The sequence below is a fragment of the Aedes aegypti genome, chromosome 1 (assembly GCF_002204515.2).
Source record: "Aedes aegypti strain LVP_AGWG chromosome 1, AaegL5.0 Primary Assembly, whole genome shotgun sequence".
In the NCBI taxonomy this organism is placed as follows: Eukaryota; Metazoa; Arthropoda; class Insecta; order Diptera; family Culicidae; genus Aedes; species Aedes aegypti.
In genome coordinates, this window is record NC_035107.1 from 18,294,262 (window position 1) to 18,321,754 (window position 27,493).

At 35.4% G+C, this 27,493-nt stretch overlaps 1 protein-coding gene and 1 long non-coding RNA gene across 4 annotated transcripts in view; one reads left to right on the forward strand and one right to left on the reverse strand.

Moving 5' to 3' along the window:
* Window positions 1-27,493, reverse strand: part of LOC5576693 (progestin and adipoQ receptor family member 4) — a 213,043-nt gene that overhangs the window by 90,990 nt on the left and 94,560 nt on the right. For 2 of the 3 annotated variants that reach the window (XM_021839053.1, XM_021839055.1), the window contains exon 3: window positions 17,871-18,527. In XM_021839053.1, coding sequence (XP_021694745.1) covers window positions 17,871-18,399 — 529 coding nt within the window. In that variant the 5' untranslated portion in view covers window positions 18,400-18,527. Of the gene's footprint in view, window positions 1-17,870; window positions 19,449-27,493 lie in introns of those variants that run through there. The other variant, XM_021839054.1, reaches the window with a different exon arrangement.
* LOC110674767 lies at window positions 1,887-3,255 on the forward strand. The gene is made up of 2 exons (XR_002499175.1): window positions 1,887-3,035; window positions 3,095-3,255. It is a non-coding gene; the product is annotated as an uncharacterized LOC110674767 (long non-coding RNA).

The window sequence follows — 27,493 nt, forward strand, 5'->3', positions numbered from 1 at the left end:
TCAGTTTTAAATATTTTTCGTTGGTTAAAGCCCAAAAAACATGTTTTCCCGTTTTACAGATTTTGTCACATCCCTTGGTTTAAACTCTAATTTGTGGTGTATTTTCTTTTCCGTGTTCCTTCCAAATTGTTATATAGGAACAACACCAGTGTTAAAAAGTGAAGCCCCTGTAGCGTTTTCGTCGACAAAGTTACCGTCAATAATGATTAAAAGTGTCAAGGTTCAAATCTGGACCCGTTCTTAAAATAATATCCAAATATGATATAGTCGTTATTTGAACGGATAAGTTGCCAAAGTAGTAGCAAGGACACGATCTTTCGTTGTATTTAATAATAACAAAATTTCATCAGAAATATTTGGACCATATACTCTAAGAAGTTTTCTCTAAGACTTTCCTCATCGAATATTTTATAAAATTAATAAAATACTTCGTAAACTTTTCCAGGGATTCGGCTACAAAAGTTCATGGACGAATTCTATGGGAACCCAAGTAACCAATAAGCTGTTTATATCGGCACCAAGTCGGTTCTATAGTCGATTTAAAGGCTTGGTCGACAGAGCCAATTGGAACTATATCGTAATAAACGGCTGTTATAAAGCCACTTTTGGCGAATTATTTGGCTGATAAACAGCCTACTCGTACTGTGTCTCTGAAATGAGTGATGTCAAAATTTTATAGCAAGTGGCAAAAAAAAAGAGAAAAAAAAAGTTGTGTATCTTCTGTTCGATTTTCATTTCTTCTATGCTCCCTCTGGAGACGTTTTTTATTTCATTTTGCTGCGTGACCCAGGCTCAAACTGCTGTCGTCTAAGTTCATATTAATGATTCCCGTCGCATTTTCCATCTGCTCCATCGATGCACGAGTGAATTGGGATGCTTAACGTCGTATTTAAAAGAGAAATGTTTGCAGCGATGTGTCTATTTTTGTTCTGCTGAATCACGAGTGATGCTGGCGATGCCGGCAAGGCATTTGACCATATGTGTATAGCAGCACAAAAGAAGCGAAATCAACAGAAAAAAAAATTACAATCAATTTACGAATCTGTTCACATCTTAGAGCATCTTAAATTAAAACATTCATGATAACGCCGTTTGTTTTGTTTTCTGCGGTGAGAGAAAAAGAGGCGGAGAGATGTGTTTCGCTCCATTCCCTCGCATGTTGACATTTGCGTACGATATGAAATCTCTTTCAACACCGTAATCCCGATTCAGTTTTGTTTTGGTTGATAAACGTCATGACACTAGGCCGTTTAGAAGCATTGACGGTCGTTGTGTACGGCTTATTGGCACAGGGCTTACAAGCACTAAAATAAAGCGTTATATACTCATATACGGCCAATATCAGTGCCTGATGGTCACAGTGCCTATAAGCATTCGAAAATGTTTTATGAAGCTAGTAGGCACTGAAAATCCGTTAAATGGCTCATATACCGCTTATAACAGTGCTTGTTGGTTACCTGGGAATAATCTTCTCTTATATTAAAAATATATCCCCCAAGTAACAGCTTTTATATGGAATTTTTTTATTTTTATGGACCATACCACTATGGAAGTCCCCCTCCTTCTCCCTGTTACGTTACGTAATATTTGAACGATCCCTTTGTAGTTCTGAATTTTATGTCAGCGCGCAGTCTTATGGAAACATCCACAGTATAAAATATTCCCGCATAGAAAATTACAATTCGTCTTACTCTCCAAACTGTAAATTTCTTGTTTCCATTAAGGTTAACGTATCACAAACAGTTGCTTTCTTGTTGAACAATAAGTAATCTCAAGTTTTAAACTATAAAGAACGGTTTTTGGGTTGTCTGCCAAGCAGTGACCATTTATTAAATTTTCCAGATATTCTAAAACATTTTGGATGCACAGGACTGAAACGGCTGTCATCCACGAACAACTGAAGTGAAGCCAAAAATTTGGTGCTGGAGAAGGTGCTGATTTGACAGCTCGTCCAAAAATACCGTTTTAGGCACGAGACACACTCGTTTGCGAATGCGACATTCATATCTTACCTATCAATCTGGTGTTAAATGCGTATTACTTTATCCAGTTTTTTCTTTAATTGCTAGATAATCAAGACACATTTTATTAGGCACAACGATAAACGATTATCAATAGTATAATGTTTTTCTCATACGACATTTGTCGCTTCCGCGCGGGATTTGATGTGGGCAAAGCCTAAATTTGTTTACTTCAGCACCAGCGCCACACAGATGGTGGCAGGCTTCAAGAACTAGCGCTTTCTTCAGGGGGTTGTTTGGATGTTGAGATTTTTTTCGTCAAACAGTTTGTAATTTTATTTGCGTAACACACTTACATAAATGCATTTCACCATATACTACTTCAATTCAACATTTTGGCAAACTGTTGACGTGTGTGTATTTGTGAGCGATCAGAGCTTATGAATGCTCACCGTTTTGCGGCACACGCTTGAAAAAAATAACAGAGCAACTGAGTACAATTCCCACATAGGTCAAAGCGAGTCTTGTATTTTCAACCGTTTTGGTTGAAGAACGATAAAACAATACAATAAAACAATTTTCGTGTTATTTTTTAAGTTTTTCTAATTTTTCAATCGAGATGATTGAAAGAAAATGTATTATATTTTTGAAAGTTTGAAACGCACTCAGCCGTTGTGTTATTTCTTTCAAGCGTGTTTGCTTATCAAGTGAAAAAGTGAAAAAAAAGTTCTGCATGTTCTGTTCCGATGAAGGTTTTGGGTCCTACTGCTGTTTCTCCGTGAATCTTCATAACTTTTCCCATCTGGGAGTACGTACTACCCCACTGGACCGCCGTTGGGGCGCTATTCCATCGGCGACTTCAAAATCTCTTCCAAGGCTGCAGTGGCTCATTCGACGCCGGAAGAGTTTACCTCCAGACGAATGGTGGTCGAACGAATGTATATTTTCTATCTTCTGGAAGTTAGCGAGATATTTGCCAATTTAATAGAAACTATTCCTAATGAAAAATGCTTCGCTTTTGGAGCCGCACGGATTCAACATCAACTAATAATGGAAAATGTATTACCTAGGCAGGTAAGTTATTGTAACGTAGGGTATAACCTAATTCTCAATTACGTTATTCTTTTCAATAGGATCTGTTACACTCCACAAAAGGCGGTATGGAGGGCATACAATCAGGCGCACCCGTCACTCCATAGCAATTCGGAAATTGAGAATGCATGAAACAACTCTCTCAACTATGGTGGAATCTCATCGATTACCCGATAAGTTATAGTAAAATTTCGACCAACTAGTTCATTGTATACTCCTTAGAGGTCATGCACAAATTACCTCACGCTCCAAGGGGGGGGGGGTCAATCAAAGCGTGACAAGCCTTACAAAAAATTTGAAGGACTCATACAAGAAACGAGACAAAGGGGGGGGGAGTTGAAAATTAGCGTGACATAATTTGTGTACCATCCCAGTGCAACTTTTGTGCAAATAATGATTTATCCAAGAGCTTAAAATATTTTTTTTTTTATTGCGCAGTTCCCACCTTATTGCACCCCGCACTTTAAAAGTGCGGGCGGGTTGATAAGTGCGGGAACGTCAAACCCTTTGTTTTCGCCGTTGGCGGGCAACAAAAGGCAGTGAATCGGTTTTGCGCCAACGAAAATTGTTTACGTTTTAGCAAAAGCATGTGCTCTCAGCAGGGTTGCTAGTTTGTTTGTTTTATTTGTTTTACGAAAATTTGCTTGTAAAACATTTGTAAAAGTATGTCAGCCACTTGAAATAGGTTTGTTCGATAATAATTAATTGTGGCAATGATGCAGTCAAGTGCAAATCTGCATTTGGATAGAAAAAACAGTGTACTTTGTCGCGTAAATGTACATTTGAAGAACTTTGGGTATGGATCCATTTGCATGGAAACATATTTGGAACCACTGCTTGGTGACCTTCGAAGTGCGATACACAACTTTCTCAATAATCCATTTATCAAAGCAAAGCACAATATATTTAGAAATACAACTTTCAATGAGATTTTTTTATTTAAAGCACTTTGTTATTTATATGATACTAAATTAATACTAATTAGGAATCAATGAAGCAATAAGTATGTGAACTTCAAACAGAGACAATTACAACTGAAGTAATTTATTTCTATATAAATTAATGAGTAAGTTATATATATTTTTATAGAAGTAAGATTTTCTTGCACGTAGTTATTTGTTTCATTGGTCTCTATGAATAGTATTTCTAAATTCTTTTATGGTATTAACATAACAGCATAGCATACCATATGGTTAAAATACCATAACAAACCGTAAATCAACAATTACCCTTACGTTATTTGTTTTATTTCGATTTTATTGTTTGACCATTCCAAACCCGTTCGGCTTATAGTGGATTGGTCGAAAAATGGATGGTATGCTTACCATTCGGCAGATTGTCAACGAAAAATTTTGTTCGGAAAAATCGGCCATTTTTTATGGTTACATAACTTAACCGCCTATTCCCCACATTGTGATTTGCACGATAACAATTCACCAAACTGTTAAAACAATCTCTGGTACAGTGGCTTTATTGTTGGTTTGTACATTATACGAAATTATTCAGGTATTGTTACATGTTGTTATGGATAATAACGGAAACAGTCGAAATACGGTTCATAATTATGTGGGTTATTTTACTTAAAATTCTATGCTGATTATCAATGTGTTACTAGTGGTAACGAAAAGCCGTGTTGCGTACACTAGAGCAGCGAGCTCGATTTGGCGCACGGGGAACGAACTGAAGTGTACAAGATTATATGAAAGACGGTCTTCATATTTCCTTTTAGGAATGTTTGTAAGTAAATCTGTAGAGTCCTAATATTTGAAGACAACCTTGAATAAAATAATATTTAGATCTTTGATTATATAGAAACACAAATTTCTCGCACTTGATAAAACTATAAATATTATCAAAAATGTTAGAATTGTCGATAGTTTTAAAATTTTCTTTATGTTCAAGAAATTTTTGGAAATTATGTTTGTTCTAATTCAATGTTTTCTGAAATGTTTCAATCGCGAAGTTCTTTGAGCTCTGAAAGACCTAGATATCTTTGTGATCACAGCAAAAAAGTAAGGAAGCTGTAATTCATCCTTATAAACCATGTGACAAGTGTCATATTCTAAAAAAAATCCTTGGAAGTTCCTCTGGAGGTCTTGTGAAAATATCCTTTGTGGAAAGTATGAATAAATTGCAGGTGATATTCCTGAAATACATCATGGAAGAATCAATAATCTTGTAGAATAATTTGAAATAAAAAAAAAGCTCAGGCAAAAACCTAGCGGAATATTAGAAGAAATCAATGGATAAATTCTTGGTAGAATATAAGGAATCTATGGTAAAATCCCCTAGAAGAATTTTACCATTGAGTGATTCTCGCTGAGACCGGCCCACTATTTACACTTGGTCTTTCAAAATGTTTAAATTTACGCTTATTCGAAAGCTCCTGTCCAGTAAGTAAAGAAACTGCTTCGGTTTGTCAAATTGATGGACCCCTTGGTAGTTATGATTAAAACAGTTTTTGAGGACCCCTAGATTTTTGGCAATTTTTGGCTTACTCATACTGCCATAACTCAGACATTTTTTTCAACAACCCTTCACAATAATAAAGTTTTGGAAAGAGAAAATATAGGAGCTTCATTCGCAAAAATAAAAATATTTGACGCCCATATTGAATTTGACCGCCATACTGGGTTTAATCGGAGAAAAAGAAATTTCATGATGTTCGCAATTTTTATTATTCACTCCCTTATACCTACGTTTCTATGGAAATGTATTTTTTGTTTAATTTTTGCTTAGACCATAAAGTTTGACTCAACTTCCGACTTTTTATAGAGCGTTTAGTAATTTATGAACGGTGCCATTTGCTTGTCACACAACTATTACTTGTGACGCTACCATGTAACGTAAGAGGAAGCATGGAGAAGGAAGCAATCGAGAACAGCGAGATAAATTGTATTAGATTTTGATGAAAATAAAAATGATAAATCATGTGGTAATAAGGAGTGCAACCTCTAACTTACAATGAAATACATACCTGTATTTGTTGAATCCGCTATTTTTCAACAGTTCTCACTGAATACACATAGTTTACAACAGGTATAACAGAATTCAATAATATGCACTGAACTTAAAGCTATGATTTATACCGTGTCAGTTTTATGTTAAATCAGCAAATATTTCAAAATCATAGAATAATTTATATAAGACGAAAGGGATTTTTTATTAGCTATACATTGCGTATCGCGAGATGTTGAAAGGAACCTAAGATAAAGATAGGACAACTGGGAATAAAATTGAATCCAGTTTGTGATCCAGTCGCTGATTGGTTGAATTTGATGTCTGCGAGTGTGTGGTTGCGTGTGAAAAGTTACCATCGGATGCGTTTGTTTTGGGCTTGCCCGTGTTGCCGGATTACTATGTTGGGTCGTATTTTTTTTGCGGTTGTGCATAAAAGTTCGTAGCCGACCGATGTAAACCTAACAAAAAAGTGAAACGAAATCAGATCGAAATTAAGTGAAAAGCCTTTAACTGTATACGGGGCAGGAAATCTCATCCGGATCACCATCCCAGTGAACCACGTATCGTATAAGAATGTGCGCCAAAAATCTCTTATTCATACGTCAAAAATCAGAATCGCACAATATATCAAATCAAAACGAATAAATGTTAACACAGATTGTATATGATTCTCCACTACGATTCATTGTCGACAAACTTTGTTGACTACAAACCATGCCGTAAATAGTATAATCTAGAATCGCGTCAAGTTGTATAAACTGACAGATCATATATCAATGCAGACTAGCATCAAATGAAATCGCAATAACTTAGCAAAATTTGCCACCCGAGGTTGATATCATCTGGCGGTGGTTTTCAAAAAAACAACAAAGCGTGTGTGCTGTATAGCAAGCTTCCTATCATATTGGCAAATAAACACATTTAATTCATGAAGCAGTCTGTGGTGTAGTGGTATGGCACAGGGTTAGGGAATCCAAAGGTTCGATGTTCGAATCTCACTGGAAACTTTTATTTTTATTTTTATCGGAATTAGCAAAAAAAAAATTTTATCGGTTTCCGAAGGACCCGAAAGTGCGTAACGAGTGGATTAAGATTTGCGTGAAAAATGAGAAGGACATACCGTTTTTTTTAAGCTGAAAGCCGGATGCAGATTGTGCAGTGTTAGATTGGTCGTATTGGGCTTCAATTAGTTCGTTTTGTACTTGCCTTGAGTGCTTTTTAAAGGACTTAAAGGGAATTTTAATCCAAATCCGAAAATGGCCACTTTGGCAATAAAAGCTCTCAGTTAATAACTGTGGAAGTGCTCATTGAACACTAAGCTGTGAAGAAGGCTCTGTCCCAGTGAGAACGTAATACCAAGAAGAAGAGATACACTATAATTCACATAATCACCACAATTAAAAAAATAAATAATAATTAGGAAATATTTTTTGTGAAATAGTGTACCGTCTTCTATACAAATGGCAACACTGTTTAACGTAACACGCAAAGGTGGAAAATTCACAACTGGGCTCATGGATGAAAAAAAGAACAACTCAAAGAAGCCAGGTGTCCGATCTTATCTTAGAAAGGAACAAGGTCGTTATTCGGTAGCGTCACAGATGCGTGACAAACAAAAGGCACCGTTCACAAACTACCTAACGGTCTATGGAGTATCAACAGTTGGGCCAAACGTTTTGACTGTAAAAAAAAACATTTCCATACGGAATGTATTTTGTTAGAGAGTAAATCGAACATAATAAAAATTACCGAAACGCCTCAAGTGCAACATTATCATATGAAAAAACGTGAGAAAAAAAGATAAGGTGATAAAACTGCAAATTTATACATTTTTATGGTTTAACTAGTTTGTACACAACAATCAATAGGTCACTCCCAGTCATAAGTTTTAGGTTTCATTTGAAAGTTAAAAGATAGGTAGTCCTTTCAGAATCGCGAACGGTTATGTGCGTCGTTCTATTATCGGTCGGAAAAGCGCCATAAAAATCAATTATTAGAAAATAACTATTTTACCATAAGAGATAGTAAGCCGCAATGTAATGTCGCAGAAACATGTTGTTTTGGTAGTTGAATAGCTTTTCAGAAGACATAAAAAATGTTAAACATGTTAGAAGAAAGTTATAAAAAAAATAATTTTGGGAGTTATTTTGCGATAAAATAACATATCTTGTAATGTATGAGAGATGGAAATTTGGTGTCTTCGACAAAGTGTCTAGAATTAACATGTGCTACAACTTTGCTGGAGACAATAACCATCTATCTCAATTAGGTAAAACAAAATATTTTCTTATTTCTCTTTTCAGGTGATTTGATCACCTGGCCCGAAGTGACAGAAGATGTGTTTTTAAAAATCAAGAAATTTACTTAAACAAACTTTCCCACTAAAATCAAAGGTTGGATGATGCCATACACGTTGAAAAAAGGCGGTTTGAAAATAAGTTTTCAGCAGCTGATTAAAGATTTCAAAACTCTCAAAAATATGGGTTAGACGCTAAGTTTCACGCTTAGACGAAGCTACACAAAATTGAATACGTTCCGCTCAAAATCGAGCTCTGTTGGGCTGCTGAAAAACTTGCTCCTGAGATGATTTCTTCTTATTTTTTTAAGTATATGAGCAATTCCACCGAACATGACGATTTTTTTTTTTAAATTTAATTTTTGTATTTTTTGAATAGCTTCAAAATTTGCATACAGATTCTTTATGACCAAAAATGCCATTTTGCACCTTCAGACCGCCATTTTGAACCTCGCCTTATTTTTGAGAAGGGCGTATCGGAAAATGCATAGCAAATCTTTTAAAAACTGTAACTCGAAAACGGTTTGTCCGAACGATTTGAGATCTTCTACAAAGTTGTAGGTATTGCTTAGGACTATATGGAGAAAAATATGCACGGTAAAGAAAGTTACAGATTATTTTTTATTTTAAAAACAAAATTTTAAAATCGATTTTCTCCAGAAACGTAGTTTCGATTTTTTTTTATTTTTGGATATGTTTTAGGGGACAACTTATGTGATTTATTGCACAATGTTTCAAAATGGAAGAATTATGAACAAAAAAGTTATGATTTTTTAAAATAATACAGATTTTGAAAAAAATCGAAATAGAGGAAAACAATATTTTTTATGTAATTAAGGTACCGTGGGGTAAGTGGATACAGAAAAATCAATAGTCAACTTCATTGTTATGTACAGCTAACGTTAATAATGTAATTCAAACTTTTTTCTGTGGATGACAAATGAGGGACTAATATACTTCAAATCGACAATTATTTTGATTTTTCTGATTGTTATTTATTGAGTATGAGGGACTTGAAAATTTGCGCCAAATGATCCACTTGCCCCACCATGGTGGGGTAAGTGGATCACCAATAAAAAAAACTATTCTCTAAACAAATGTGGTGTAATTATGTATAGTAAAAATGACATTTCTCTCGTTCTTGTTATTGGTGCAAGTTATGTTACATTTTCATACTTTTTAAATTAAAAAGTATCTTTATTTTATCAAAATATTATAAAAAATATATATAAACTAATTCATACTAAAAAAATATTGTAACTAGAATAATTTAGAGAAAATGTATCTATTTTATTTTCATAAGTTATGCAGACGTATTGTAGGATTATTCCTAATGATGTTTTCGAAAAACACACATAGTTTAAAAATATTAGTTACATTTACTTTTGTGTAACAAACTGAAATCATTTTATTCTATTCGTGAATATAATTGTACCATCCGTCTAGAACAATTTATATCGTCAAATAAGGTACGATAATATGATTTCAATTGGAAAATTTGTTTATTTTGCTCTTTCGCAATTCAGCTTAAATAAACCACGATAAGTTTCGTTTGAATTTTGAAATATTCATTATTTTATATTTTTATAACACCAGAAAGATTGAAAATACTTTTAGGTGGATTAATTCAAATTATCTATGGAACTTTGACAAATTTAAGCTGGGAATTGAAAAAGCTAAAGGAAAACAACATTTCAGCATATTCAAACTTATTCAAATTCGCATGAGTAGTCTGCTAATATGCTATATTAATGCTTGATCCACTTACCCCATCCCATCAAAAAGTAGGGGGAAGTGTACCATGTCCATTATATCAGTATTTATTTATAAAAATCACATACTTTTCATTGTGAGTCACTCAATTAGAACTGAAATGCTCACCATGTGCTGAAAAAACTAATAGTATTGGATTTTAGACATAGATACAATGGACTTTTGATTGATAGAAACCAATTTTGAATATAATTGATTTTTGCAACTTGTTGTTTGCTTGTGTTAGTGAACGTGTATTACCAGTTTTGCAAAAGTATTAGTGTGGACGTAAGAATATAACCTAAAACGAAGCAATGGTGCAAAAACATTCAACATATTCAAGTATTTATGCTTACTATGGACAAATGATCCACTTACCCCACTGATACACTTCCCCCACTGTACCTTATTTGAAAGTACAGAAAAATTGCAATCGAAAAGTACTTAAGTAATTTTTTTCTAGGTTGCATCAATTTCGAGATATACTCATATTTATATAAAATTTTCAAATAAAAAAAAAGTAAAATAGGCCCTTTTCAAACATATTTCGTGTTTCTCCATTCCAGAAATATTTTATTTTGATTGAGTGAATCGTAGCTGAATTGTTTATTGTTTGATCAAAACCTATATACTAAAGTATTTAAAAAAGTATGCACGGTAAAAAAAATAAACGAAATTTTAAAATGAAAATTTGAAGTTCATTGTTCTTAAAAACCGCAAAATTTATGTTTTTAATTTTTGGATATGTTTTGCAGCATATTGATTGTAATTTCTTGCACAATGCCTCAAAACGGAAAATTTTTGGATAAAAATGAATTATTTAAAAAAATAAATAAAACAAATTTATGTAAAACGATATTTTCGGTGCGTTTTTTTGAGTACAGAAAAAGAACTATAAATTTTTAAATATGAAAAATTTCTATCGAGAAATACTCAAGTAAAATTTAGCTGAGATGCATCACTTCCGAGATATACACGGTAAATCTAAATGTGGCATTAAAAATGTGATTCTATCACAACGGTGTACCTGAACCATCCATGACCTCGGCAATATTGAAAGTAGTTGGAGTTTTTCGTTCCTGGTGATACCGTCTTTAGAAAATTTATCTTTAATTTGTGCAATCATTTCATCAAACTCGTTAACCTTATCTCTGTCAATTTCATCAATTGTTTCTAACTTGAATATTTCTCTTCTTATTTTTTTTTATTAACTTCATTATTGAAATTGTCTCAAGTAATGCTGTTTCATATGGTATGCCCTCTTCAACATCTAATCCAATTTCTCTCGCCGTTCCCTTACGGTACCTATCTATCTAGTATTCATTGCTTTCTTCTCCATGCTCCCTCTTACTTCGAGCAAATAGACCGATATGCCGATAAACAAATTCAATCAGTCATATTGACCGAGGTCATTGACGGTACAGTTACCAAAGACTCCTGACTAGGAACATTAATTTAAGTATCAGAAGTTACATGTTCATCACTGCTCGATGAGTTTTAAACGACAAGAATCACAAATTTTAAGCTTATTATTTAATTTATTCTGTTCAGCAAATCCCAACAAAACCAATTTCTGAATATTATCTTCCGTAAGATTTCGACAATGTTTAGAACAACTTTGTTTGAACACTTTAATACATCTTGAACTGATAAAACTCATTGCGAAAAAAAGATATTTGTACAGCTTCACGCACAACAAAACCTAGAAAAATTTTACTTAAGTACTCTTCCAATGCATTTTCTGTACTATCAAATAAACACATAAAAAAATATTGTTTTCCTTTTGTTCGATTTTTTTCAAAATTTGTAATATTTTATAAAATTATAAACTTTTTGTCCATAATTCTTCCATTATGAAACATTGTGCAATAAATCACATAAGTTGTCCCCTAAAACATGTCCAAAAATAATAAAAATCACAGATGCATGTTCATAGAAAATCGATTTTAATTTTTTATTAAAAAAATCTGTCATTATTTTTTACCGTGCATATATTTTTTTTCCAAAGAGTCCTAAACAATAACTACAACAACCGCAAAATATATACAAAAATTAAAAACATCAATGTTGCGGTTTTTAAGAACTATTAGCTTCAAATTTTCATTTGAAAATATCGTTTATATTTTTACCGTGCACTCTTTTTTCAATACTTAAGCATAAATGTTTTGATCAAACGATAGACGATTAAGCTACGATTCGCTCAATCAAAATAATGTTTTTCTGGAATGGAGAAACACGAAATATGCTTGAAGAGGGCCTATTTTTCTTTTTTTATTTGAAAATTTTATATAAATATGAGTATATCTCGAAATTGATGCAACCTAAAAAAAATTTACTTAAGTTCTTTTCGATTGCAATTTTTCTGTACTTTCAAAAAAATCACATAAAAAATTATTGTTTTCCTCTATTTCGTTTTTTTTTTTTCAAAATTTGTATTTTTTTAAAAAATCATGACTTTTTTGCCCATAATTCTTCCATTTTGAAACATTGTGCAATAAATCACATAAGTTGTCCCCTAAAACATATCCAAAAATAAAAAAAAATCAAAACTGCGTTTCTGGAGAAAATCGATTTTAAAATTTTGTTTTTGAAATAAAAAATAATCTGTAACTTTTTTTTACCGTGCATATTTTTCTCCATATATTCCTAAGCAATACCTACAACTTTGTAGAAGATCTCAAATCGATCGAACAAACCGTTTTCGAGTTACAGTTTTTTAAAGATTAGCTATGAATTTTCCGATACGCCCTTCTCAAAAATAAGGCGAGGTTCAAAATGGCGGTCTGAAGGTGCATAATGGCATTTTTGGTCATAAAGAATGTGTATGCAAATTTTCAGGCGATTCAAAAAATACAAAACTAATCGGGTTTGCGAAACGGCGTGGAATCGCTCATATAACGTATAAGCTTCGCAACACTGAGCATCTTTGTGCGTTTTGAAGTTTGAGAGAATTAAGCAGAAACCAGCACAAAATCAGTATGTGTGAAAAAAGTCTAGAAGAAGAATTTCGGGTAACTTTATTTGAGAGAGTGAAAAGTCATTAAGTCGGATATCCGCTTTTACAGCAGTTCCCAGAAAGTATGCTATATTTTGAAAAAAAAATGCGAGGGAAAAATGGATCAACCTTTTTGGAATTCCAATTTTCTCTGGGCATATATGCTATACGAATATATCAAATTTCTTCACACACCTAACCATTATATGTTTTGACTAAACAAGACCTATCAATCAACACAAAGTCAATTTATTTTGATACCCATTTCCTATTTATAATGATGGCCATACATCGTCTTGGAAAAAGCTATGTTATATTTAAACAATTCCAATACCTTCTATAATAAATTTTAGATACCATATGGCTTTAACGATGTGTATCACATAATAGTGTTTCAGCAGAATAAAAAACACCTTTCAAAGATTACAGAGATGCCTTCCAAAATGCAGAGCGACCTTACTTGTCCCTTTTCCAATTATAAGTCGACTGCATGTAATGTATCGCTGAAGGAACATAGCCATTTTAACATTTACAGAAACGTTGAAAATAGTCATCTTAAAACGTAGACCATATGTAGCTACATGTACACAAAAAAAATGAATGCGCATCAAAACGACACTGACCTAACTTGCCCTCCGACCAGTGTCGTGAAAATTCAGCCAAATGATACCCGATCAGTGCGAAAATGAACAAAAACAAACTCTGCTAGCACGAAGCCAATCTGACTAGAGGCACTGAAATTGAAAATTGAACATAAAAAATTACAAATGAATTTTATATTACTGGTGTGAGAAAACGACAATGTGATGCCTCCAGTAGATGAATCATGATTGTAGATTAATAAGAAAAATACAACTTTTGCTATTTGCTTATGTTTTTGTGGGGTATTCTGATGGAAATGAATTTTTACACAAGCGAAATTGAATTTGCTGCCACCGAATGTCAGTACACACTTAGATTAAATTACTGGGGTCGGTAAAATTTTACTGGGTTTTGGATCTACCGAAAAAGTCAGTAAAATGAAAACTGTCGCCACGGGTAATTGAAAAGCAAATTTCACCATGTTTTATTTTTTATCGATATATGATATAAAAAGAAAGATCTCTACAAAATTTTTTCGATTTTTGACATATTTTTTTAGTTTACTGACTTTTTCGGTAGTTCCAAAACCCAGTTATTTTTACCGAACAGATTGAGTGTGTAGGAGGATGAGAATCAGTGTAGAAAAAGTAAATGAAAAACTGAATGCACGTCATACCAGATTCGTGCGTGTATTGTCAAAAAATATTCACACAAAGAAGAATTAAACGATGACGGATCCTACTGAGGGTCGGCGTTGTTGACTGTATAAAAAAAAAATATGCAAACACTGCCTCCGACTCATCACCCTACATATCAAGGTTCTTAATATGTGAAAGGTAAGATTCACAAAAGAATAACATACTGGAAAAGTTGAATCTGATAATAAGTCGATTTTTACAATTGATAATCAATTGCACAAATAGTATTTATCATCATATATCATTAACATTACGTAATTTTTTGAATGCTTTAAGTAAACCTTGAATTACATAGTTTAACAAAAATGTTATTTTTGCGTGTCTCAAGGCTATGTGGTGTCTCAAGGGTTATGTGTCTGTAGGAGACGCATGCTGAATCTGATGCCGTATTCAAAAATCAGTGTTTGAATTTTGATACGAATTTGCGGATCGAACCATATTCGGAGAGTGTAACAAATCGTGAGCCATAATAGTTCGTGGCACATCGCAATCGGAGAGCACTATAAATGTTGCTATTCACTTTCTCGTTTGGTATATGGCGAGAGAGCGTTTAAGAGCAGCAACTCTCACAGATTACAACGGTATCAAACCATTCGGGTGATTTATGTTTTGCATAAAATTGGAAATAACTTTCATAGTTTCTGGTAATGCAACTTTAAACAACTTGCTTCTAATCTACTGGATAATCAAACATCCTTTTGATTGCAAACATAGCACAGAAAATGGAAAATACTCGCCTATGATTCTTGTTCAGAATGAGAATGTATTAGCGAATGCTACAAGTGTTGACACACACTGATCGGCGCCAAGCAAACTGGTTACATCAAATTGCATGATTTATTTAACTTTTGAATGATGTATCCACCAAGCTTGCAAAATAAGACATCAGCCTTCACTCATGATAAAATTCGCTTAAATTTTATGATTAAACTAGTTTTCCCGGTACACGTTGTTTTGCAACGCAGTAGGCTGGCCATTAGGACTTTGCCAAATCCCGTACAAAATCACAGTTTTGTTCTCATGTTTTCCTGGTGTTTCTGATGAATTTATTAAAATTTTTGTACACACGAACACGTTGGAGTCGTTAGCGAATACACCTGTAAAAGAATCATGAAAATCTGTTGACCCGTTCTCGCATCAACTCGTGACATACAAACAACATTCCATTCTTATTTCAATTGATTGATAGGAGAATTAGATTAAAACGATTTTTTCAACATGATTCTTGAAGTCTCCATACAAAATAGTGAGGTAGAAAAAGATCTGGGAGTCACCATTGGTCAGTGATGCGATCCATGGATAAGAAGGAAAAATACAAATTAAACTTAAAGCTAGTTTTGCATTTTGTCTCGAGAAGTTTTTGGTAAAAGATTTAAAAATACGTCAACATCCATTATGTCGAACCATTCAAAAGATGTTTTTAGTAACGGCGAAAAGAGAAAAAAATATATGTATATATTTTAAATAATATGAAACAGGAATGATGCCGACACTTGTAGTGACGAACCATACATAGTTTGTTTGAAAATTACAGAAGAGTAAAGCTGTACATTTTTGTCTCGAGATGAACAGTTTTTGGTAGAAGTTTTAAAAAATACGTCAACATCCATAATGTAGAACCATTCAAAAGATGTTTTTAGTAATCTTAAAGAGAGAAAATATATGTATTTAGAAATTATATAAAGCAGGCATAATACCGACACTTGTAGTGACGAACCATACAAAGTTTGTTTCAATATTACATAAAATTAACGCTATCATGAAAAATTGTGTCATTATAAGCATGAAACGAGCTCACCAGTTGGTAATCCATCCTCGACTGAACACGGATATCTTTTCGCACTCACACAATGCGAACCGTAAAACTACTCGGCGTCCCGAAAACAAACCGTCTTGCTTGGGCTCTCCGAAGCACTGCCCCATCGGTATCTATATTCCTTATTGGAGGAAAAAACAGGTAAGGCAGCACAAACAGTAGCTGACTACAAATACTGGACGATCCGATCCCAAATCAGAATCGCCATCATGTGTCGGAACCAGGTCGCTCAGCGGAACAGTTGTCGGCGCGGTAAAAAAAAATAGAAATGGTTCGTCCCCGAAATTGGATTTTCCTCAGAACCTACGCGAAATATCTAACTTAGGAATTGGTGCATTCGATTCTCATCCGAATGTGCTCGAATGCGCCCTACTTCCGAAGTAGGGTATCTTGCATGGATTCCGAGGAAAATCCAACTTCGGTGAAAAGCATTTTCTAACATTTAGCCGACCATACAACAATGAGATGCAAATGTGCTTATTCTGCCGAACTGCTTGCGGGTGAGGCGAAACGAGTCGAATGAGGTGACAATTGTCGACTCGCTCCCATTTGATCAACATTAGTCGCCTCACGTCACCCGAGGTGAGAACGACTCGTCTCGACCCGCACGCCGCGCAGAATAAGCACGAACGGCATGAAGAAACTGGGTTATTCGGTTGACGCCTACCAAAACAGTACTGAAAAGTGCTACTTTTCAGCACCGAAAAGAGTGCAAGAGTGCTCTCAATGAAAAGTTGATTAATTTGCAACGGAATTGCAAAAACTTTTAATAAGTTATTTATTACCGAAATTATTAAAATTATTAAAAAGGAAAAGGTGGATTTTTAAGGACCTCGTTTATTTATTTGTTTTTTCATTCTACACGTTGATGACAATATTGGCCAATTGCAACGAAATAAAAATATTGTTTTGATTGGAAATGTTTCTATACATATTTATGAAGTAACATTAGCAAAAAAAAAAAAACGGCATTCCAAATAGTTGCCAAAGCTTTAAAAGATGATTATAAAAAAGTGACTTTCTAAAACCGATCTTATTCCAATAATTTAGCTTTCTTAGAGCAATAATATATTTTTTTGAAATCCGTTTTAGGTGTTGTACGAAGTAAACACATTATCCAATGGAATAACCTTTTCATCCTATTTGGTTTCATATAAATTTTGTTCAATACAAATCATCAAATCTTCAGAAAACTACTCAAAATGTAATGTTGTGCAAGATTTTATTGTTAATACTTTACAAACCTTGTATTTATATTAAGACTGCATATTATTCTTTTTTTTTTAGTTTATTCAAAACTTGATGACATGATGAAGATTTGCTTGCAAAAAAAAAACTTTTCAAAAGATCAACTGTGCTCTGAGATTTTGAATATTTGCGTTTTGAATGTTTGCGTCTACTTTTCGATACACTCGTCACAAAGTTTTTTTTTAGAGAGTTATTACGGTTTTGTTATATTTTGTTTGAGGGTTTGAACTTTTGTAAGTCGACAACTAACGCATTTCCTCATATCCACAACCCAAATTTCCAACCAGTATTGAAAAGAAGAACACGAATCTAAAGCACCACAGCATTTGCTCTGCAAGTAAATCCCGTCATTAAGCTCATCAAACACACACTGCCTGCTTCCTTTTGCCATTTGATATATGTATGAGACAAGACAAGAATACCCATAAATCCCTATCCCAGTTACAATGTATGCAGCGCCCCCACTTACCGTGTGTTAAAATATTAATCGTCTCGTTATGCACGTAGAACAAACTGCTGAGGCATCCTTTGACGCCTTGCAGCGGCCGGTATCCGGTCAGGACGTACGGGTTGAACTGCAGGTGCTGGGGCATGTCCTTCCACTGCAGCAGATCGTCCGGTGGGGTGAGCAGTTTATTCAGCTGCTTCATCAGCGGCGCCCGGTTTTGGCCGTCCTCGTCGTCGTCCTCCCCGAAATCGTCCCGCGGACACTGTTTCGTTTTGAGCACCGTTGGAGGTGGCACTGGAGAAGAAGGTGGCACCACTGCCGGTGCCGTTTGCGGCCCTAACGAGGATGTAGTCGTCGAAGATGATGCACTTCGCACCGTTTCCGGCGAGGAGGACAACGAGGACGACGTCGAAGACGTCGACAGCAGCAACGACGAATGACCGCCGGAACAATGATTAGCTGTAGTAGAACGAGGCACCACGGAAATGGGGGCAGTAGCCGATTCGATTACCACCGGGGAAATCACTCCTGCACACTCGGCCGATTGCATTTTGTCCGGTTCCTCCAGCGTGAGGAATTGTTGAGCCACCGACGACGCGGACTACTACCGTATGGTGCCACTACTGAATGGACGCGTCACGCCGGAAATGGCTACGATGCGGGGGTGTTCACGGCGGCCTGTTTAATGCACCAATAAATTACGTGGAAATACTCCGTAGAAATTTAAAAAAAACTACTGCATTATGAAATCAGTTAGGTATTTACCATTATAATTTGTGAAATATTCCATAAATAAATCAGATTGCTCCATAAAACAGCTTCAGTGGTACCGGAAACATCATAATTTTTCTGTGTGTGTGGATTGGAGTGGAAAATTGTATCATAATTTAAAATATACCTTAAATAGGAAAGTATAAACCAAAATGTACCCATAGTTGTAAAACAATAAAAAATATCAATAACAGTGAGTTTCCGTTTTTGTCAGTTTTCTCATTCATCCAAATGGGAAACCATTTTTCTGATCGTCTTTCGCAATAATTGGTTTAAAAATATCATTAGGATGTTGTTACGTTATCCTTATGAACCATGTGATGATCCGACTTTAGAATAGTCATTTTGAAATATACAGTTACATCGGATCCAGTCACCGCCACGTAGCACATACATCAGGCCACCAAGGAATGTGCAACATCAGCGAATCAATATTATAAAAGCAATAACCAACTACATGCGCGCTCTCTTTTGTCACCTGGACACCAGTAGATTAAGTTGTTTATCAAATTTAAATATAATTAGTTGGCAGAGATGTATTAGAGTTCTTTTTTAAAACTCCGAACGCGTCCGCGAACGTATTATTGGCGCAGCCGTCCGGGCTGATGATTAAGTGCGTGAATAACAGTGCAAAAATCCGGACTCATAAATCCGAATTGGAGTAGGCCCGCAAGTAGCAGTGCATCTAAGTGATCTAAGTGAAAGCATCCGATTTCATCGTAGAGGGGTGATCGGAGTTGAGGCTTCGCCGCACGACACGGACATCAGAGGAACCCGCGACCCACGACAGCAACAAGGTAAGTGAAACCTAAGACAAGACCGGACAGGTCGAAGTACAAAAATGAAACCAATTGCCTGTCAAAAAAGACCACTTCTCATTGGTCGTTTTGGCAAAGGCCTACTTTCACATTGTTGAGTTTGATTGCAACAGGGCACTTTATTGCTAGCCCGGCCGTGTTGCTAGTTCATCGGTTAGAGTTTTCATCTAAAATTTGGAAATTTTCAATAAAATCTTTTTATTTCAAATCTATTTATATTCGATGTTAAATTCAAAAGAATGTACTCCTACAATGTGAAAATACATAAAATATGCCTAATTGAGACCAATATAATGGAAATTGTGTCAATTCTCTCTAAAATATCGTCGGTCTTGAATTAAAACCTGATTTGTTTTTAAATAGAGCATCCTCTATTGCACTAAATGAATGAATCGTACAAGAAACAACCAAATTATGAGCCTTTATATTTGAATTTGTTCACAAGATTTGCTTAAAAATGATACTGGTAACACTGGCTTTTGTATCGTCAAGGTTATCGACTGAAACACAACGGGGCAGTCTTAGTTGAGCTGTCACGTCCTGTCCTAGAGTGAAACTTGTGTCTAGATTATGTCACGCGTTCTTTGAGAGACGTGAATAAGAAAGTGCAAATTCATTAACCGCTTGGAATCGAACCGTTCCTAAACAAGTTCAATTCCACTGCGATTTACGAAATTTGATCGATTGTCTCACCCATTCTAAGAAAGAGGTAGCACACTCGAGAATTTTAAGTTTATCGCTGGGAAAACAGCCGTTCTAAGAGAAGCAATTTCCCACCCAGAATTAGCAAAGTTCTAAGAGAATTGCTTTCTGGAAACACACACGAGTTCTTAGAAATAGAAAACGTGTGTTCCTTTAACCCACTTTCTAAGCTTAGTTGATGCCTAAAGTTTCGAGCAAGGCCAAAAGTGCCTTAGAAATCACAGGGCGCTTCTAAAATCTAGAAATAAATTACAATCTGATTCCGAATCAAGTGACACAGATTCGATTGAGTCAGGAGAACATTCTCACATACCAATAAATAACTTAAACATTTCAATCGAAAATATAAAAATGTCTGAAGACAACCAATCTAACCCACTCGAGCAAATTGCTCAACAACTAAATATGATGATGCAAGCAATCGAAAACTTGAACGTAAAACAAAGTGAGCACGACGCGATAATTCGAAATGTAACCGGAGGAACTAACGGATCAAATTCGTCAGCTGGCAGTGCAACATCCACAGTACAAGAAAATGTGAACCGTATGAGTTTAGACCACATTTTCAAGATACCTGACCCTATCAAAATGCTACCGACATTCGACGGTAACTCTAAACAATTAAATCACTGGCTGACAACGGCTGAAGAAGCTCTGAATGCATTTGAAAATTACGTCACCCCGCTGCAATTTAAAATGTATGTAACAGCTGTGACGAACAAAATTCAGGGAAAGGCGAAAGATATCATTTGCCTCGCCAGTAGTCCAGATGATTTAACCAGCATTAAAGAAGTTTTAGTCAATGCCCTGGGGGACCGCCAGGAGTTATCAACATACAAATGCCAACTATGGCAGTTCAGGATGGTAGACGGGATGAGTATCGCCAAATACTATCATAAGTCAAAGGAAATTGTTCAAAATATCAAAACATTAGCCAAGCAAAATGGAAACTATAGAAAAAATTGGGACGTCATAAATGCATTTATTGAAGAAGATGCTCTCGCAGCTTTTATTTCAGGTCTAAACGAACCATACTTCGGTTACGCTCAAGCAGCCAGACCAAAAGACACCGAAGACGCATACGCGTTCTTGTGTAAATTTAAATCGAAAGAGGTAACAGCGAGAAGCATGGCTTCTGACCCGAGGAAATTTCACAAAAATAAAGAAACCGAATTCAAGCCAAGTGAAAAAATGCAATCCAATAGACCCAACTATAGCAACCAGGGAAATAGACAATTTAGATCAGAAGTCCAACGATCTGAAAAGAACGATACCGAAACAATGGACGCGACAACAACCAGAAGTCGTCTTACACTAAACAGAAAACATATCAACAATCACGAAGTAACGCCCGAATATGAAGAGCTGGAAAATGAGAGATCTGATAATGAATCTGATGACGAATTGGACCTAAATTTTCATGCGGTATCAACAAATCACAACCCAGTTTAAATTATCTACCTTATCTTAAATTAAAACATCCAAAAACCAAGAAGCTATTGAACATTTTAATTGATTCTGGAGCAAACAAAAACATAGTTGCACCAGATATCCTGGAAAATATTCACACAGTGTCAAGTACAACAATAAAAAACGTCAAAGGAACCAGTAACGTAACTGAAAAAGGCACAATCGACCTCTTCAACGGTGCTTTCAAACCCCTATCTTTTTACGTATTGAAATTTCACTACTTCTTTGACGGTTTAATAGGTTCAGAGACTTTAGCAAAACTCAAAGCACACATTGACTACGAAAACGGCACCTTAACACTTTCTAACAAACAATTCTTCTTTTCTAAGTTCTACCCAACTAAACAAATTTACAATCATTTAGTTACAATTGAAACATGTAATGATGGAGATTGGCTTGCCCCTACATTCCAAAAACTCGGGAAGGGAATAGTCATTCAACCTTATATCAAATATATATATATCAATCAAAAAATTCAAAGTCTACAATTAAAATTCTGTCATCGAAACGGAAATTAACCCCACTTCCAAAAATTTCTCTAACAGTTAACAATTTCGAAACATTAGAACCAATACCAATTCCGAGTACAACCAATATTTCAAAAGAAGAAATCAAAAACCTCATACGAGTAGAACATCTTAAAATTTCAGAACTCGAAAACGCTCTATATGATCACCAAGCAACTCTTCTGAAAGAAGGTGAAAAATTGTCAGCAACAACTGTAACTAAACACAAAATCATTACGTCCGACGAAAGTCCAATTTACACAAAAAGTTACCGCTATCCGCACAACTTCAAAAAAGATGTCCATGAACAAATTCAGGAAATGCTGGACAACGGCATTATCCAACCATCGGTCAGCCCATACTCCGCTCCAGTGTTGATAGACTCACACTCAAAATATCAATCAATACGCTCTCCCGTGAGAGCAAACTCATAAGAGATCTGCTTCGCAAATCTCACGCTTGAGATTTTGATGCAAAATCAACTCAATCAACTCAAACCGTAAAAAATGATTCAGTCGCAAAACCCGGCAAAAACGTGTGAAACCCGAATGTTGTTGTTTACGTTAGAAAGGATTACTGTAATTTTACCAGACTAACAAGAAATTATTGCCATGTGTGAGTAAACTGTGGAAATACGAGACGATGAGTCAAAAAGGTGAGCCAACTCAACCATGATTTTTTGACTGCTGAGTTGCATGATTGACAACTCACGCATGATAAATCTCAAGCGTGAGTTGTGAGAAATTGAGTTTTTCACAACACTGCTCCGCTCCTATATGGGTCGTACCAAAAAAACCAGATGCATCTGGAAAAAAGAAAGTGAAAGTCGTTATAGACTACAGAAAGTTAAACGAGAAAACTGTAGACGATCGCTTCCCAATGCCTCAAATTGAGGAAATTCTAGATAACCTTGGAAAATCCGTATATTTTAGCACCATAGATTTGAAATCTGGATTCCATCAAATCCCAATGGATCCAGCACATAAACAAAAAACAGCCTTTTCAACGGACAGAGGACATTTCGAATTTAATAGAATGCCCTTTGGTCTAAAAAATGCCCCGGCAACGTTTCAACGAGCCATGAATAACATTTTGGGAGAATACATAGGTACTATCTGCTACGTTTATCTCGACGATATTGTTATCGTAGGGTATAACCTTAAAAATCATATCGAAAATCTTCGATTAGTATTGAAACGTCTGACAGAATTCAACCTTAAAATTCAGTTAGACAAATGCGAGTTCTTGAAAAAAGAAACAGAATTTCTCGGACATATTATTCCGAGCGAAGGCGTGAAACCCAATCCGGAGAAAGTTAATAAAATTTTAAGCTGGCCATTACCCAAAACACAGAAAGAGATAAAGCAATTCTTAGGCTTAGCAGGTTACTATCGTCGGTTTATCAAGGACTTCTCAAAAATCACTCGCCCGATGACAAAATATTTAAAGAAAGACGCAACTATAAATTTGGAAGATCAAAATTACATTCAATCATTTTCAGCACTGAAACAAATTCTCTCAACGGACCAAGTCCTAACATACCCCCAGTTCGACAAACCATTTATTCTAACTACTGACGCTTCCGACTATGCCATTGGGGCTGTTCTGTCACAAATACAGGACAAAGTTGAGAAACCTATCGCATTCGCTTCAAGAACGTTGAACGATGCAGAATCTAGGTATGCTACAATTGAGAAAGAAGCTCTTGCAATGATTTGGGCCGTCAACAAATTTAAACCATATTTATATGGAGTCAAATTTACATTACTTACAGATCATAAACCCTTGACTTTCTTGAAAAACTCCACTAAAAATGACAAAATCTTACGATGGGCACTTGATTTAAAGAATTACTCCTTTGATGTACTTTACAAAGAAGGAAAAGCAAACGTTGTGGCCGACGCATTAAGCAGACGTCCCACCGATGAAAACACCGATAGCCAAAACATTGAAATGAATGTAAATGTAACAGAAATTAATCTAAATTCTTCCATTTCAGGTACGGAAAACGATTCAGATCAACCCCCCATCTTCAGAAAATCACGATACCGATGCAGAAACAGTCCACTCTGCTGATAATTCGGCTGATTTCTATATTCACCACGTTGACCGTTCTATAAATTATTATCACAATCAAATCGTTTTCAAAATTGCAAGAATAACAACAATTATTTCAGAAAACATTTTTCCCCACTATCATAGAACTACAATAGTCCAACCCGAATTTACTAAAGAAAACGTAACGGAAAACCTAAACACTTATCATAATGGCAAACAAACAGCCATTGCAACAAACATAAATATGAGAGGAAACCTTACAACATTAAAATCACACCCCGTCCAATAACGGATAAACCATTTGAAAGACATTTTTATAATTGCCCACCATAGCTTCCTTTCACTTGTCGACTCGTTCTCAAAACATCTCCAAATGAATTTTATTAAATCGAAAAACTTAGCACATGTACAAAAAGCTCTGAGTAAATATTTTAGTTGTTTTGGGATACCGAAAAAGATAATTACAGATCACGAAACAACTTTCCGTTCTATTCAACTTAGAAATTTTCTTTGTCAACTAGGTTGTAGCTTAGAGTACGCATCGTCTTCGGAATCTAACGGGCAAGTTGAAAGAACCCACAGCACCGTAATAGAAATTTTTAATTCTAACAAATATAAATTCCAGAATTTAGGAACCACTCGAGTACCAAATTAAAGCCAAATGAAATTTTATTCAACCTGAATAATGTTCAAAAACCCCGAGGAAATAATAGGTAATGCCCAAAAGATGTTTGTTGAAGCAAAGACGAATATGTTGAAAGCACAAGAAAAAATGATAAAGAAAAATTCTGTTAGAGAAGACGCACCAGATATCCGAGAAAAAACAGGAAATTTTTACTTGTTTTAATTATGAATCGTGGTTTACGGCCAACCAGCCGAGTGGAAGTTTAACAACTACCGAAAAGCTAAACATTACATATAATTTGCAATTGGATTAGATGGACAAATTGATGTGAAGATTTGCGAAAAAGTTACACGTCTTCTCAGTGAGAATCGAACTCACGACTCCCCGATCTCTAGTTGGGGCGCGTTAACCACTTCGCCATGAGAGGACTCATGAACGCAGAAGTTAACCTGAATTCGATTTCAGCTCAATAATCACGTGGTCCTCTTTCGCAAAGTGCACCTCTTTCGGAAGAATTAGATGCCCATCCAAACACAACGCTTTTCTATATATATCCAATGCCTAGCCCGAGAGCGCATTGTTTTTTAGATATAGGAATAGCACACTACACTAGCCAGCAACTGCGCTGGCTGAGGTTTCTATTGTGTGGGCTTCCAATGGGTCGCGACGTTCTCAAACGACCGGTTACGGAACATGAGTCCGTTGCTCGATAAATACTTGTTTTAATTATGAATCGTGGTTTACGGCCAACCAGCCGAGTGGAAGTTTAACAACTACCGAAAAGCTAAACAAGTGGTTAACGCGCCCCAACTAGAGATCGGGGAGTCGTGAGTTCGATTCTCACTGAGAAGACGTGTAACTTTTTCGCAAATCTTCACATCAATTTGTCCATCTAATCCAATTGCAAATTATATGTAATGTTTAGCTTTTCGGTAGGAAATTTTTGTTATCCCTAACGTGAGAACAAAAACAGAAGCAAGAGCTACCGAAACCTTAGCCCAAAACATAAAAGAAAAAACATTTATAAATTTAAACAATGTAAAACGGCATAAAAATAAAATCAAAAGGATCAGAAAACGAAAAGATTAATAGCTTGAAACCGAAACTAACAAACTAACAAACTAATTTTTTCCCCCTTCTTTTTTCTCCAATATCTACCAACTTCTAGATGAAAATCGTAACACTAGGAACATTTATATTGATAGTAGGAGTGTATTGCCAAGAACTAGGTATTAAACACTTAAACTCTGACCCAATCCTGTTGTTAAAAAATGGAAAATGTAAAATTCAAGTCGGTACAATAAGGATAATCCACCCAATAAATTTGGCAGATATACAGACTACAATCGAACAAGTAACAACGTTGGTACAAAAGAAAATTACTAACCCACTAACAAAAATTGTAAAACAAAAAATACAAGAATTGTACACTAACTTCTATCAAATTAAACCTACACCATCAATCCGAAGGAAAAGATGGGACAAACTCGGAACGGCTTGGAAGTGGATCGCTGGAAATCCCGACGCACAAGATCTACGTATTATAAACAGTTCATTGAACGACCTCATCACCGAAAACAACAATCAATATAAAATCAACGAGCAAATTAATCTGAGACTTCAAACGTTAACAAACACCGTCAATAAGATAGTTGAGAATACATATTCCAACAAAATTACACTGAACGAAGTAGACACCCTCATTACTATTCTAAACATCGACATTATAAACAAAATACTACTGGATATTCAAGATGCCATAATATTTTCGAAAACATTTACCGTCAATACGAAGATTCTGTCATTGAAGGAAATAAACACGATTAAATTACTACTAGAAGAGCAAGGAGTTAAAGACGACATTCTTGATGATGCTATCAAATTTGTTACACCAAAAATAGTTGTGAGCAAAGACACCCTCCTGTACATACTACATGTACCCCAATTAGAACCAGAAGAAGCCGACGTAGTCCGAATTTTTCCTTTAAACATCGATAACAACGTTATTAAGGACTACCCAACCCACCTTGTCAAATATAAGAGGAAACTGTTTACCACAACTAAACCAACAGAATATGTGCAACAACACAAATTCATCAAAGAATTTTCTGATAATTGCATACAACCACTAATTCGAGGAACTAGAGCCCATTGTACCACCAAGACGGATTACCACACAGAGGGAAGGCTTATTGCCGAAAGCACAATTTTGGTCACCAACGCTAAAAACACCAAAGTTTCATCAACCTGCGGTCCAAGTGATCGAGATTTAACTGGAAATTTCATCATTACATTTTCCAACTGTACGGTTAAATTTGGAAATTCAACATTTTCATCGCAGGAAATCGCAACCGAAGCTAAATTCATGCAGACTGCTCTGTACAACATCCGGACAGACAATTGGCTACAGGACGATCCGAATATCACAGTAATAGACAATCGCACGATAACCAACAGAAATCTTCTCCATCACGTATCGCTCAAACAATTCAACAACTTGATTCAACTTTGGAGCCTTTTCGGAGGATTATCGGTAACAACAATAATATCAATTACACTTATTTTCATCTATCTCAGACGGTCTCTTAACGAGATTTGGCGACAAGTCTCAAGGAGGAAACACAAAATCACGGAGGAAAAATCCAAGGAAGTTCAACGAACCAAAGGCAATTCGAAGACGTCAAGTGCCGAGGA